Raw genomic sequence first — 15328 nt, 5'->3', positions numbered from 1 at the left:
ACATTTTGTAATATTTGATTCTGTCCAGTCATTGACTAGTGACAGCAGATCTGGTGGATCAAAGTGGGATAAACACACTTCAGTAGACTTTATGATCCTATGGGTTTGGAGGGTAGATTTCAAGATTTTGTGTGTTTGCTACTGTACTCTGCAGCTTTATAAAGCAAACATAATTTATCTCTAAACTGTGCTTTTTTCTCGGTTGAAATATATGAGGAGCTTATATTAGATCACATTGGAAAGAAAATATTGATAAGACCTTCAACAGGAAATAGATTTCTAAAGGAAATTTCTTGCTCTGAAGGAGAATTTTGTTCACTTTCATAACATGCCGCATGTTTACCTCTGTAAGAGAAGTGTCCTGAAGAGGTGTGAAACCTTTAGTGTTCATGAGTCAACAGTTGCAGGTCTGAAGAGCAGCAGAGTTGATGGTCGTATAAAGAAGAGCAATTAGAGTGGTCAGTGATGGAGCAACTACCCTGAGGAGGGACTAAGAAGGTTGAGACTCCTGAAAGAGTGGAAAATTCTGGGGGCTGTGACTATTTATGCATGAAGGTAAGCATGCATAAATTAAAAGCATGAAGGTAGTAGATAAGTTGAATGCGTTAGGTATTCACCAGAACCTGTGAGACTTGAGCTAGCAGGCATTCACTGTAAGTAGCAGAGTAATTTAAAATTGAGCACATATTTCTTTAAGTAGGAGGTGACCTGCTACTGCAGGAATTCTGAAGGCAGAGTATCAGTGGGTTTGAAAAAGCATTAGACAAATTCATGTGCAATAAAACCATAAGTAAATAGTGACAGGAACAGCTGAGGATGTGTCTTCAACAGCTTTGCTGTTACCAGTGAGGATTCTGGACACAAGAGAAAGAGATTGCATAAAAATGTCAGGCTTGTGTGTTTTTCTAAGTGGTGTCTTCAGTTAAAACTGTCAGAAACAAAATGTGGATCTGATGCAGAAGATAATTTCTTATATTTGCTTTTTCTGTGTTTGATTTCCTCTTTATTTGTAGAGAACCACATTTCGTATACAAACGATACTGTTTTTTTATATGAGATATTTTAAACTAACCATAGATATAATTTATTTCTTTCATGTTTTACAGTGAACAACCCTATACCTTCCAACCTGAAGTCAGAAGCTAAAAAGGCAGCTAAAATATTACGAGAATTTACAGAAATAACTTCCAGAAATGGACCAGATAAAATCATACCACGTGAGTAAAGAAAATGCTTTGATTCAGCTAGAACCTTCAGCACTCCCATGTGTTGCAGTCATGTTCCCTTACCAATTCCCTCTATTTTCACTGACTACAACTTAGAGATGAATGAAGATTTCGGGTGCCATAACTTCTTGGAAAATATTTTGGAAGTAAAGGTTTTCAGTTTGCTGTATTATTCGCAGGTGTCACTGGGAGAGATCTTCCCTCTGGGGTGGGTGAAGTGTCTCATGCTCAACCTTGTCAATGCATGTTCTTAAGAGAAAACCTGGAATAGTATCTCTAGCTCCGGAATATCTGTGTTTATTAGAATTAGCTAGCTGAAATTGACGCAAAGTGATCAGGGTGCATTTTCCATTTGATACTAGTTCAGCACTCTTACTTGCTGCTGTCCTCTTTGTTTTTGCAGGTGTTCTTCAATTATTTGACTCTTGTGTGTTCAGAATTGCTAAATGTTGAGTTTTGTTTTCTCCTATTCTTAGAACTTCTCTTACAAGGTCTTGAATAAATGATTTTGCTATTTCAGCTCATGTAATAGCTAAAGCCAAAGGCCTTGCAGTTTTGTCTGTTATCAAAGCTGGATTTTTGGTGACTGCTCGAGGTGGAAGTGGAATTGTATTAGCTCGTCTTCCTAATGGAAGTAAGTGGATATTTTCCTTTTGTACTTCATGAGAGAATTAAAAGAGGTAAAGATATATTTTTTCCATTATTCTTTTCACAGCATAAAACAGGAGATGTGTGATGAGCCAGGCAAGTAGGTGACAATGTTTGGTGTGAAAGCTGTTTTCAAATCTTTGTACCTTTGACCAAATGTAAATGCTTTCAGTATCTTTGTGGAAAAGGATTAAACATAAAAACACATAGTATAAAATTCATTAGAAAAACTGATTATATCTGATTATGAACAAGTGTATGATAAATAATTTGTAACAAGGAATTGTTTAGATTGTCAGGTTTGTATTTCTTAAATTCCCTTCTGTAGGATGAAGCATTATAGTTACGGTTCTGTTGTAGTGGTTTGAACATACATTTAAATAGAGAATTTGTTAGCATTTTTAACTGTAATAATAAAATTAGTATTGCTTCTAATATATGGTTAAAATTCCATAAATTTCTCTTGTTTTACACGACAGCCTGGTCTGCTCCTTCCGCAATAGGAATTGCTGGTCTTGGTGGTGGATTTGAAATTGGAATTGAGGTATGATTTTGTATATGTAATATTTGTTGGTAACTTTTTTTGCAAGAAATTAAAGTACATTGGCAAATATCTAAATGTTAGTGAGATGGTAAAATCTACTTTTATGTACAAAGAATATTATTATGAAATCCATTTATGCAAGACAAACAAAAGAGAGGGTTTGATCTTATCAGTCAAATAGTTAGGAGACATTTAGATGAAAAGAAGTGACATGACACTTATTTCCTTGATTTCTCACTTTTTCACTTATGGAGAGCTTCCTGTCAGTGTTCACATATAAGACAATTGAAGTTAATTAAAAAAGTATCCTATACATAAAACTGTATCAAATGCTTTGCTAAAGAGCACAGGGACTCCATCTGGCAAGAAGCAGGGAAAAGAAATCCACTTAATGTTAATGTACTTCGCACATTTCCCACTCAGACTTATGGTTACTGACATGACCCTTCAGTTTTAAAACACCAGAACTGGTAATGCCTCTTCTGAAGGAATACTATAGAAAAGGAGCCAATTTCCAGCCAGCAAAAATGCTTAAGTGAAGGACTCCCAATACATTCAGAGAAAATCTGGTGAGTTGAGCCCTGACAGTGCTCTGCCTCTGCTTCCCATTTGTACTTCCTCACATCTCCTTCACACTTGTATGTTTTCACCTTTTCTCCTCTTCCTGACCCTAGCCTCTAGACTTGTCCTTCTCTTTTTCTCTGTGTGTAGCTTCTGTTCTTCTTATTCCCACAGAATATCAGAGTAACAATATGCTGCCAACAAGATCTCTTGCAATGGGCATTCTGATCAACAGAAGAATCCATGTATAGCTGATCTGGGTGATCCATGTCAGCCCTCAGTACATCTACAACTGCCCAGCTATCCCTGTCCTGGCAGATAGTCAGACAGCACTCACATTATGAGCAAGAGATCAATATTTTGCTCTCTTCTCATTGTTCACTGTGTGATCTCAGGCATTATTGCAGTGCACTTTTAAAGGATGATGTGAATACAGAAACATTAATTACTGTAAGGGTTTTTCTTCGGTTTTCATGGCTACGGGATCTCAATGCATTATAAAGTGTTCAGTTTGAGCCCTAGAGTTTGTTTTGTTGCGTTGTTTGGTTTTTTTTTTTCCTTTTTGGCCTCTTCATGTGTTTTGATTAATCTATAAAAATTTTCTTTTAATCATCCCCATCTGATATTTTAGATAATGTAGCCATTTCTTATTGATACTTAATCAGATACTTTCAGTACAGAAGCTATTTGTGAGAGGGTTTTTTTTTCTGAGTAATACTGTGCCTTTCATCTGAAATTTTAGTCAGCTTACAAAATGCTGTTTCCTTACTGGTATTATTATAACACAATCTTCTTTTTCTTCTAGAAAATATATGTTATTCAGAAATACCTGAGTGACTTAGGAGCCCAGAGTCCAATTTCAGTGTTTTTCTAGTCCTATATAAATTTAGATGTTTTAGAAAGTGGGTGAATTTTATTCCTGTAGGAGAATAGTTGACAAAGTTGTAGTGATACCTATGGATGGTTTTAAATAACAAGAAGGAAATCACAGACTTCAGAAGTCACAGTGACTTGGTATCTCTAATTAAAGACCAATTTTAAAGTTCATACAAATGCTTTACTTGAAGGTTTCTCACTATGGAATTACTTATGGTAAGCAATGATTAAGAGGAGGAAGCAATATCCTGAAAGACATTCTCCCTCCATCCCTGGATGATTCGGAAACTACTCCTGTAGCCATCTTTTGTTTGGGATGGGGTGAAGATTACCAGGGGCTAATAACAAAGACCTCTCTTATGCTGTGTGTAATACTTCTAGGCCAGCCTTGTTTTGCAAATAATCTGGTATTTCCTCTTGTATTCCCTGCTGTCACTGTTTGGAATTTGGGGTAAGTTGAAAGTTTTTTTTCTGAACCTGGCTTTCAGTCAAGTCCATCAGATGAAATATCAGGTGCAGTAGTCCTTGGGTACATTGCTACCTCTTCAGTTATTAGGTTTAATAGGTTCTTGAAGCAACTGACTACATCTCATATTCAAGTCTTAAAAGGTTAAATAATATTTCATACACACACACACACACACACACACAGACACATATAAAACCCCCATCATGAAAATAAAGTTTTATCAATAGCACCTGTATCCTTTTTACCTTTTATTCTTTGGGTAGTAATTTTTGTTTAGTAGGTTTTGTCTTGCCTTTTAAATTAATTATGGAAGGACCAAAATTATTTATATCTGAAAATGCCTTCATAATTGTGTATAAGCCATAGAAAATAATAAATTGTTACTTGGGAATTTTGAATTAAGATAGAGTTTCTGTTATAGTTGTTGTTTATCACATACTGACCATATCAGCACTTTGAAAAAACCAATCAGTCAAATTTGATAAAAAAGTAGTTGAAAGGATTTTTCATTTCAAAATACCTTGCAGAAAAAGCATCAACTTTGTCATGAAAGCCATTTCAAAATAATCCTTTACAAGAAGGGAAGTTCTCCTGTGCAGTTCTTTCTTCCTAAAAAGCATAGTACTTTATTTGTTATTTTTTAGGTCTCAGACTTAGTGATAATACTGAATCATGAAAGAGCAGTAGAAGCCTTTGCCAAAGGAGGGAATCTTACACTTGGAGGAAATCTTACTGTGGCAATTGGACCTCTGGGGAGGTGGGTAAAATGCTTTCCTAGTATGGTGTATGTGGAAGACAATTTTTAAAAGCCACATTAATGGTCCCTTTTCTTTTAATATGTTACAGAACAATCAGGGCAACTGTTTGCTGTCTGGACCATATTGTTCTTACCCATTTCTCTTTTCTCCTCTCTTCTCTTCTCCTCTCTTCTCTTCTCCTCTCTTCTCTTCTCCTCTCTTCTCTTCTCCTCTCTTCTCTTCTCCTCTCTTCTCTTCTCCTCTCTTCTCTTCTCCTCTCTTCTCTTCTCCTCTCTTCTCTTCTCCTCTCTTCTCTTCTCCTCTCTTCTCTTCTCCTCTCTTCTCTTCTCCTCTCTTCTCTTCTCCTCTCTTCTCTTCTCCTCTCTTCTCTTCTCCTCTCTTCTCTTCTCCTCTCTTCTCTTCTCCTCTCCTCTCTTCTCCTCTCCTCTCTTCTCCTCTCTTCTCTTCTCCTCTCCTCTCTTCTCCTCTCCTCTCTTCTCCTCTCCTCTCTTCTCCTCTCCTCTCTTCTCCTCTCCTCTCTTCTCCTCTCCTCTCTTCTCCTCTCCTCTCTCTTCCTTTCTTGTCTTTTATTGGTAGAAGGAAAGTGTTCTAAGATTTGCTCTTTTTTTGCTGGAGACTGCTTGGCTAGGCTCAGTGAAGAGCACAGGTGCTTCTGTGCCTGATAGAACTTTGATTTTCAGTAACATATGGGTCTATGCTTTCTGTAACCACAGATCTGCCCAACAGTAAATAAAAACTACACCAAATAATTGCTTTTAAACCTTCAAGTGGTTAAGCCTTTTTGCTTTGAGGGATGAGATGAAATAATCACTGAAAAATTTAACTTGGAAACGAACCTTGAAAGATTGCTACTCCAACCTCCTGCTCAAAGCAAGGTCTGTTATGTCTTTAGATCAGGTTGCTCAGCTCTTTTTTCCAGTTGGCTCTTGAAAATCTCCAAAGATGGAAATTGTTCTGCAGGCAACCTTCTCTACTCTTCAGCTCTCCTGCCTTACATCCAGTTAAAGTTTTTCTTCTTTCTACTTACATCAATAGTGTTTTGTTCTTCCACTGTGTGCTGTTAAAAAGAGCCTGGTTTCATACTCTCTCCATAGATGCTTGAAGCCTGGTGTTAGGTTTGCCCCAAGTCTTCTCTTCTCCAGACATACCAGCACCCAGCTACCTCAGACTCTGCTTATGGGATATGTGCCTCCTTATAGCTTTTCTTTTTTTTGATGATGATGATGAAGTTTTTACTGCTGGTTTTTAATCTCTTCTAACAAAATAAAAGGATGATACTTATTCCACAGAAGAGAGAGACATGCAAAGGCATTTAGTACACTGTCCTGCAACATCTCTGTATCCAATCTGGGACATAGGTGTCAGGGTGGGGAGACAAGGAAACAGGTGAAGAACCAGATTATCTGGTTTGAAGAGCAGTGGTAAATGGGTAGTGTTGAAATCTGAGACCACATTTCTTTGGAATTCCTCAGGAGAGTCTTCTAAGACCTCTCCTGCTTGGTATTTTTGTCAGTGACCTAGAGGACCTGTTGCAAAATATCCTCTTCAAGTTTGTGGATGACTCCAAACCTGGGGATGCAGCCAATGCGCTTCAGGGTAGGGCCACCATTCAGAGTAATGGACCTGGAGAATGTAGAGGAAAGATCCAACAAGAAACCCCAAATCTTATAAGGCCTTACTTGAAATGTTTTGTGCTGATGATAAAATTTAGGAGTAGTTGGAAATATTGAATAGAGTTTCAGTGACCAGTCCAAACATAATCAGATCATTTAAAAATGTGATTAAAAAGTGGCTTAATAGTTTTCAGAGGAAGCTGTTAAGATCCAGTTATGAACATTATTACAGATATGCCTCTGCCCAAATTAAGGTGCAAACGAGGCCGTATGCTGAAGTCAATAGTATGGATTTTATTTAAGAGTAAATGGTGAGAGGGGGAGAGAGACAGAGAGAAAGAAATAGAAAAAAAGGAAGGGGATAGAGAAAGAGTGACGGAGACAGATTGAGTAGAAAATATTACCACTCTGTGGATCCTGTTGATCCTTTTCTTCTGGTCTTCTCAATGGTCAGGGTTCCATGAAGCTTGGAATTCAATGGATCAATATATATTCAGGCTAGTTGGGAACACCCAGGTACATCCCCTGGATCGGAAGTTTGATGCTATCTCTTGCCACAGGCTCTGTATCTGTGGAATCCCTTTGCATCAGGTGCAGTCCTCTGGTGCAAGGCCTCAAGAATCAGTCTGGGGGAGCTTTGGGGGGTCTTTGATGATCCCTGCTTAGACATGACAGCTGCCTCTCTGGTCAGTGCATTGAGTCAGTTATGCCCCATCAGACCTTCCCTGGGAGAGGGAGTGGGAGTTGTGTAAGGGAGAGCAACTACCATGATGAAAGGTGCCATCCCACCTTGCAGGATTTGCTTCTTATCAGCCTCAAAGGCAGGCTTGCAGCCCCCACTGCTGTCTTGTGTGAATCCCACTGCACACCCAAACTCACCTCCTCTGGAAGGATGCAAACCTGTCCTCAGCAAATCACCCTGGAGCCTCCTTGATTGTTTTGAGTCATTAACCATGAACAGTCCAGTCTCTCAGGGATCTAATGGGGAGCATTCACATGAGGCAATGTTCTTCTGTGCTTTTGTCTGAAAATAGGGTTAAAATAAAATAAAGGATTAAAAGAAAAAGACAATTGCTCTTCATACTACAAAACCATATTGAAGAATATCAACCAAAACTTTTTCCTTCTAGAAACTTGGAAGGGGATGTTGCCCTGAGAAGCTCTGCTGCTGTCTATACATACTGCAAATCTCGAGGACTCTTTGCAGGCGTTTCTCTGGAAGGAACCTGTTTAATTGAAAGGAAAGAAACAAATCGCAAGTAAGCTCTCTTCAAATCTAGAAGATTCAGTGAAGGCATGGTGACAGCATTAACTAGGAAACATTCACTTGGGAAAAAGAGTTTTTTTGAAAACATGCTATGGTCAGTTAAGAATTTCTTGGGGGATGTCTTGGTTTGAAAACAAACCAATGGGAGATCACAAGTCAAGATTGAAATTAAAAATAAGTGAAATAATACAAGGAAAAGCACTGACAAAGTCAGATACAACCTAACACCCTGTTATGGTGGTAGTAGCAGTCCAACTGAAGCAGTCCAGCTGAGGCGGCGATCCTGTGAAGGTCCGGTCTCCAGCCGAAAATCCAGCGGTAGCTCTCGTCCTCTGGGAACCCAGTAGACAGGGCTACCTCAGGCAGTTCCAAGGCCAGGTTATATCCAGGTGGGAACACCTGGCTCCTCCCTCCTCGGCAGAGCATCCCACAATGGGATGAGATAAGTCCATGAGTCACACGGTGGGTCCCTGATGGCCCATTGCCTGTCATGCAGGGTGGGTCATTAGCAAGTGATGATAGCTAACGGATGGCCCATTGCCTGTCATCCGGAGTGGGTGATAGCAGCTAATGGCCCACAGCTGGTGGTAATAGAATACTTAACTACATCAATATTGCAACCTAGGACAGGGGACAAGGTTTTCTTCAATTTAGACATCTTGCAATGGGTATTGAGATGATACTAAATGTTTAGAGATTATTTATCTGTGGCAGGTTGACCTTAGCTAGCCACCATATGCCAGCCCAGCTGCTTTGTCACTCCCCCTCCAAAAAAACTCCAACCTCATCAAGAGGAGATGAGTTTAATTTATTTTCAATTAGTAAGATGATAGGATAATGAGAAATATGAACAAATCTAGAAAACAACACCTTTCCGCCCCACCCCTTTCATCTTACTGGGCTCAACTTCAATCACAGCTTCTCTATCTCCTCCTCCCAAGTGGTGTAGGGGAATGGTGCCTGTGACCAAATCTACAGTATTGAACTAGTTCTGTTATTTCTCTATATATGATCAGCAGGAAAAATTAAGGGCCAGGGATGGAGATAGGGAGCATTTGCACAGAGTGAATTTATCTAGAACTTGAAATGTAATAATAATCAAATACCTGCCATCTTTTTTTTTTTTTTTTGTATCAGGTTTTATGGCCAGGACATTCGTGCTAGTGCCATCCTGCTTGGTGACGTGCCTTTCCCTACTCAAGCAGATGATCTTTATGAAACTCTAGCATCCTTCACTGAAGTGTATGAAAATGAAGAGCAAAAAAATAATCCAGGAAAATCTGTAAGGGAAAAAAGAAGGGTTTGTGCACTTCTTTTTCACATAGGCTTTTTCTGTTCCTGAGCTGTTCCTAGTCAATTTTAATGCTGATGTTCATGTCGCATTTTTCACTTCTCCATTGGATGACACAAGATGTAGCATATGTCAGATACTGCATGTGGTACGTGCACTGTCTGACAATACCCGTTCAAGTATTTCCCTGCTAGGCTCTTGTGGACAAGAATTGTTTTTATGTTTGCTTTGCATCTTCCAGAATAACAGGGTGTATCCTTGTTTTATAACTGTGCATTATCAAATCTGAGGCGATGATCAGGAACATTTGGTCAAGTATTTTTAATTAAGTTCATTGCAAATTGGATACTCTTAGTTTTTCTACTTTTTCTGTCTTCCATTCAAGCAATAACATTAACAATGTAATACTGGGACCTTAGAAGATATTGTATAATAGATGCTGATGTTACTGATACACAAGCATTTACTTTCAGCTTTGTTAAACCCATGGGGAATTACTTTAGTGTCATGTGTATGTCACTAGTGTTTATTATGCTTCTTGAGTTCCTACAAGTTCAGGGGAGAAAAAGAGATTTTAAAATTTTTTTTCAGTGTAACTCGACATACTTCTAGGCTCTGCAGTCACAATCTATGTCCAGATGTGATGCAACATTTTTTAAAAATTTGTGTATTTTAGGTAAATGACCCACCTGCTAGACCATCGTCCGGACCACAGCCACCTAAACCCACTGTTAGACCTACACCACCAGGTGAAAACTTTTGATAATGACTAAATAATTCTCTTCATAAAATTTGAGCATTAAAGCTAATTAATGCTATGCAGTTATGATAGCAGCTGCCTCTATAAAAACATTTTTTGAATACCCTCCCTTGGACAAACACTGAGGGCATGTTGCTATAGTACCATGAATGATAAAGAGTAAAGGATTTGTTTGTTTTATATGAACAAACCTTTTCTCTCTGACAGATTTGTTATAGAAACAGTGTTTTTATAGTTACAGAATCAGTGTTTTTATAGTTACAGAATCATGTAATAATTCAAAGGAAATATTAATGTTATTGGATACACAGAAGCTCTATGGAACAATGAAACTTCTTAGCAAAAAGAACAGTCATATTAGAAACGTCTAGTCCTAGTTCTAGAAACTTCTGGTTTCTAGAAATCAGTTTCTCTTTTAGGTTGTCATTATCTTTTAACCATTACAGGTTTTGCAGTAGAGAAGAAGAGGCAGAAATTTAGCTCTCTGACAGTTTGTCTACCAAAGGGCTTTCATTCAAAGTGCGGCTTTACTGTGCAGCTCCTCTTGTTAGCTTACTTCTCCAGTTGAGAATATGAGGCAAAGTCCATATTTCTTCTGCACTGCACCTTAGTTAACTCCAATAATTTAATAACTACTGAACTTAAATTAGAAGAGCAGTAGACAAAATATAACAAGGTATGTTAGCACGTCATATAAGTTGCTACTATATTTTCTCTTTCAGCTAAAAAGAATACAAACAAACTTTATCCTGAACTTCCCAACAATTATGCATCTGTGGGTAAGTATGAAGCTTACACTTATTAATACAGTGTAGAATCTGGGAAATCCTAAAAGTGCTTTGAAAGATATGCAATAATATCTGGCTGTTGATATTTTTCTTTATTGTCCCTGTGTTAAAAAGAGATTCAGGTCTTGTATGCTCTCCTGAAAATATTTCGTAAACATTAATCTTATTCCCTGGCTTTACAGTCTAATGATGATGTTCTTTTTCTGAGTAGCAAAAGTTCTTTTGTTTTATTCTGTAAGCTTGAAAAATGCACTTGAAGTAGTAAAATTGTTTTATGTTACCACCTAATTGAAATGAAAAAGAAAGCTGATATAACAAGCTTCTGTCCAAGTGCTTATGCAATGTACTATAATTCCTGTTTTAATTTTAAAAGTGCTTCCACCGATCATACCTGATTATGCTGGCATAAACAATGATTTACATTGCTTCTTGAAGTTTTTATATTGGAATAACTCTGCATGGTACTCAAGTTATTACTTGTTTGTTGTTCTATTGATTCTCTTATGTTTAAAGCACTTTCAGCTTTAAGATTTTCAGAATCTTACTGTGTAGTATGTGAATTCCATATTACATATATATATATATGAATATGTACTCATATTTTCACATATTGCATGATCCACTTGAAAATTAAACAAAATATCTCTTTTTAACTTTTGCAAATAGAGCTAAAATTTAGCTTTATAATAGATCACAATGGAAAGTCTATTTCAGGCAAAGAGTAGTTAGAGCTTTTCACAAAAAATTAAGATAAATTATGTGTCATTGTCTTTACATTCTTTTTCATATCTTGTCTTCATACATGTTCTTGAAATGTGTTTCTTTTGAAGGGACCAACGTAGGGGTATCTTAAGCTGAGTTGTTCATGTGACTTCTGCAGATCAGAGACTTCCTGAGAATCAAAATTTATGTTGCAGGACTTTTACCAGGAAAAGAAGGATGACTCTAGTGGTCTGTACTCAATAGCTGTCATCTAAAAAGAGAGAAGAATTGGTCTTCTCACCATTAAAACTGAGCTTTCCCAGTCTTACAAAAGCCCTGATAAACTGAGAACAGATTTCCAAAGCTTGCACACGTTTGCTATATTGAAAGGACTGCTCTATACAGGTGCAAGTGAAAAGGTAAAAATATTCCAGAGCCATCTGTTGAATCTCTTTCAAGATACTTCAGAATCAAAATATAGGCTCGATCAGTCTGCTACTGGGGATTTCTAGAAATTTCTAGAAATATACATGTTTATCTTTGAGGAATGCAAGAGGCATTTGGATCTTGTCTAAATGATGGCATGGTATATTTTGCTTTCTGTTGCAGATTATAGTTCCATAGATGGCAGTTCAAATGCTTTCTGGATCCACAGAAATACTCTATATTTCTAAAGGCTACAGATTTTTTTTTTATCGCAGGGAGCAATTGAAATTGAAGTCAGTTTCTCTGAGCATTTCAACTACCATAGCCTATGTGCATGTGGATAGGAGGCTGGAAAAGAGTTGCAGTCCCTTTCACAAAGGGTATATTAATACTGGGGAATGAAACAGACAGAACCAGAAGGCCATACTTCCTGTAAATAATCTGTTTCTTCCTAATTATAGTCTAAATTGCTCCAACAGAGGTATCTGGCAGCTATAGCACATACTGGTCAATCTTTGTGGCAGGAGTAGTTGCTGCAATGGCTACTCTTCAACAGTGATCTGTAAAAAACATGTTCAACATTTTTTTTGTGTCTTTCTAGTTTAAAAAATACATACAACCAATAGAAGAGTGAATTAATCTTACTTTTAGGAAGCTACATTTTATGTATAATGGCTGGTGTGGAAGTAGATTTTGATGTTGAGCAACAAGCTTCTGGGTTGCAAGTAATAAGAACTTGCCTTTGCTTATGGAAGGGGGAAATTGGCATTGTGTTACCAGCATTTGGTTTTGCAACAGTTATACAAGTAGTAGCAAGGTTGAAACATTAATTCTTCTCATTAGATGAAAGAAGATCCAGACTTGTGGATGAAACATTTTAAATTATTTTCTGTGGACTTGAATTATATAGATAAGTAATGTAATATAATCTATTTCAAATGCAAGAAGAATGATAAGTGAAAAACATGCTTTTCTAAACTGATAACATGAAACTTGAACTCAGATGCAAGGAGCTTGTTTTCATGTAACTGAATAATGCTTAAGGTAATGCATTTAGTTGTAAAATGAGGTTTGTTAGTGTCTTAAATGTTTCCAGAAACCTGGGAATACCACACATTTTATTTAAAAGCAATTTAAAAATTGCACAGACCTTTTAAAATTCTGGGAAATAAGACCCCTAAACAACCACAGCAAAAAACCGCAATAGCTGATACAGTTATTGTGATTCAGTGAAGAATGAAGTTTCTACAGTAGTAGAGATTTTTCTGGAGGCTCTTTAAATAAAGAAATTCAATTTGCTTATGAGTATGAAAGTTCATGCCTTCTCCTTGGCTACAATCAGGCATTTGCATCTTCATTTTTCTGCTTGTCCCCTCTTTGTTGTAAAATCTAGTAAAAGGGCTGTCTGGGCCTTCCAAGCTTTATTGCCACAACTTAGCTTTTCTTTTTCTGGATGCATGATTCTTTGGAGTTTGGTACCACATCTATAATATAAATGACCCTTGATTCTTTAGTGACTACTTGGACATTGTAGATTCCAGAGTTTATTTCATTAGGACAATTTCTTTAGATACATCAGGTTCATAGTTTGTCAACTAGAATATCTAATCCTAGATATTGGATTTTCATTAGTGTTATGATTTCTATTTTTTTTTCTGCTTCGGAGTTCTGCCATGGAGCAGCAAGTAACCAAAAATGTTGATAAATGGTTACTTACCTGCCTACCCTCCTAACAGTTTGCTGAATAGTATGCAATTCTGAAAATGTTATAGTGGTGTGGTTTCCCAGCTGAACTGGTAGCAGCAGGAGTAGTGATCCACTAGTAAAAGTTGGACCTGGGTTGAGGTGAATGTTGGTGAGAATCAGCAACAGGCAGTTTGTTCAAATCAGAAGTCAGATATTTTTTTTTTTACTTTTTCTTCAGCTCAGCTAATCAGAAAAGGATTGTTTCACATGTTTGGAAAAGAATCACTTGAAATTGCCAAGATGCTGAAACAATCATTAAACAGACTTGAGGCAGGAGTGGGGATGAAAATGGAATAAACTTTTTCCCTTCAAAGCACTGTTCTTTCACTATTCATTCACAATTATCAAAACTCACCATGGCCTTGAATTCTTACAATACTGTAGGACAAAAAGCTCGTATTAAAAACAAAACAGTTCTTTTGATAACAGTGTAAGTATTTTATGATAATTTGGAGAAAGTAATGATGCTGTCTGCATTTTTAAGCAGTCATATGACTTGCTTAAGAAACCCAAAGGAACTTGTGGCTATGGAGCCTAAATATTCAAGGGTTATTTTTTTCTTTATATTTCTCTCAGAAACACTGCCTTTCTTACCTTCCATGGGTATTTGACTAAATATTTTTAAATTTTATCTTTAGAAAAATATTTGCTCTCTTTTCTGGACTTTAGGATGGAGTAAGTTACCTGCAGCCATTGAACTTTTTAACTACTGTGCATAAAATCAACACATCCCAACTCGATTACAGTAAAACTAAAAAAAACCCCAAAATGTAAATTGTAACTAGGTTTTTTCAGCAGAAACCTTTCACTTTGAAAATAAAATAAAATGTTAACAGTTTGTTATTGTCCCATTAGGCATATATTTATATTCTTGCATACTGAAAGAAGTGCTATATCAAGCCTACTGATGAAGATATGGAGGCAGATGAGAAAATTGTCACTGTTTTTAAAAAGCTAAAAAAAACTCTTCTTCCTTCAATGATGATTTGAGTGATTCATCAACCTCATTATTAAAAATTCATGCCTTCCTATATGAATTTGTCTGCAGCTTTTAGATAATATTTGTTGTGGCTTTCTTCACTATATTAAAGAGCCATTTGCTACCCAGAGGAGCTTTGTTTTTTGTTCCACTCTTGTTCTCTTTGAGACACTTGTGCTGTAATCAAATCACTTTTTGGTCTGCCTTTATCTTTCTTTTGATTGCCAAACAGATTGATGAGCTCTTTGTCAAAAGTCATTTTCTCTTTCCTCTCAAATTTTAAGTAATATTACAAATAGCAAATTCTGAGTTATGAGCTCACTGAGATCAGTAAAATTTGGGCTCCTAAAAGCTCTAATGAATTTGCACTAAACTCCAGTCCTTATATTTTTTATTATTTATTAATCCATTTTTTTATTTTAACCTTCTTGCACATTACTAATCTATGTTTAAAACAGTTGAGGCAATATCAACCCTTTTTGATTAGGTGGTACCATGAGGTTGTAAACTCAGTTTGTGTTAGCTAAATGCATCACAGAGATGCTGCTTTTCATGGTTACAGTTCTCCAGGAATCAGGTCTGGCCCACTTCTCTGTAGTTTCAGAGATGATCTCAGTGTTTCTTTCGGTAATCTATGAATGCCAGATGGTTCAGTAGATCTGTGAAAATCTGTT

The 15328-nt window shown here is 37.0% G+C and overlaps 1 protein-coding gene across 1 annotated transcript in view; it reads left to right on the top strand.

Moving 5' to 3' along the window:
- Positions 1–15328, top strand: part of SH3YL1 (SH3 and SYLF domain containing 1) — a 47138-nt gene that overhangs the window by 12147 nt on the left and 19663 nt on the right. The window contains exons 2-9 of the mRNA XM_085056734.1: positions 1107–1217; positions 1747–1860; positions 2354–2418; positions 4969–5081; positions 7826–7954; positions 9100–9244; positions 9930–10002; positions 10736–10792. Of these exons, the coding sequence (XP_084912860.1) occupies positions 1107–1217; positions 1747–1860; positions 2354–2418; positions 4969–5081; positions 7826–7954; positions 9100–9244; positions 9930–10002; positions 10736–10792 (807 nt within the window). The remainder of the gene's footprint in view (positions 1–1106; positions 1218–1746; positions 1861–2353; positions 2419–4968; positions 5082–7825; positions 7955–9099; positions 9245–9929; positions 10003–10735; positions 10793–15328) is intronic.

The sequence above is a fragment of the Lichenostomus cassidix genome, chromosome 3, assembly GCF_008360975.1.
Source record: "Lichenostomus cassidix isolate B80296 chromosome 3, HeHo_3.0, whole genome shotgun sequence".
Lineage (NCBI taxonomy): Eukaryota > Metazoa > Chordata > Aves > Passeriformes > Meliphagidae > Lichenostomus > Lichenostomus cassidix.
The sequence above is the reverse complement of the archived record's forward strand: the minus strand, read 5'-3'. Positions and strand labels throughout refer to the sequence as shown.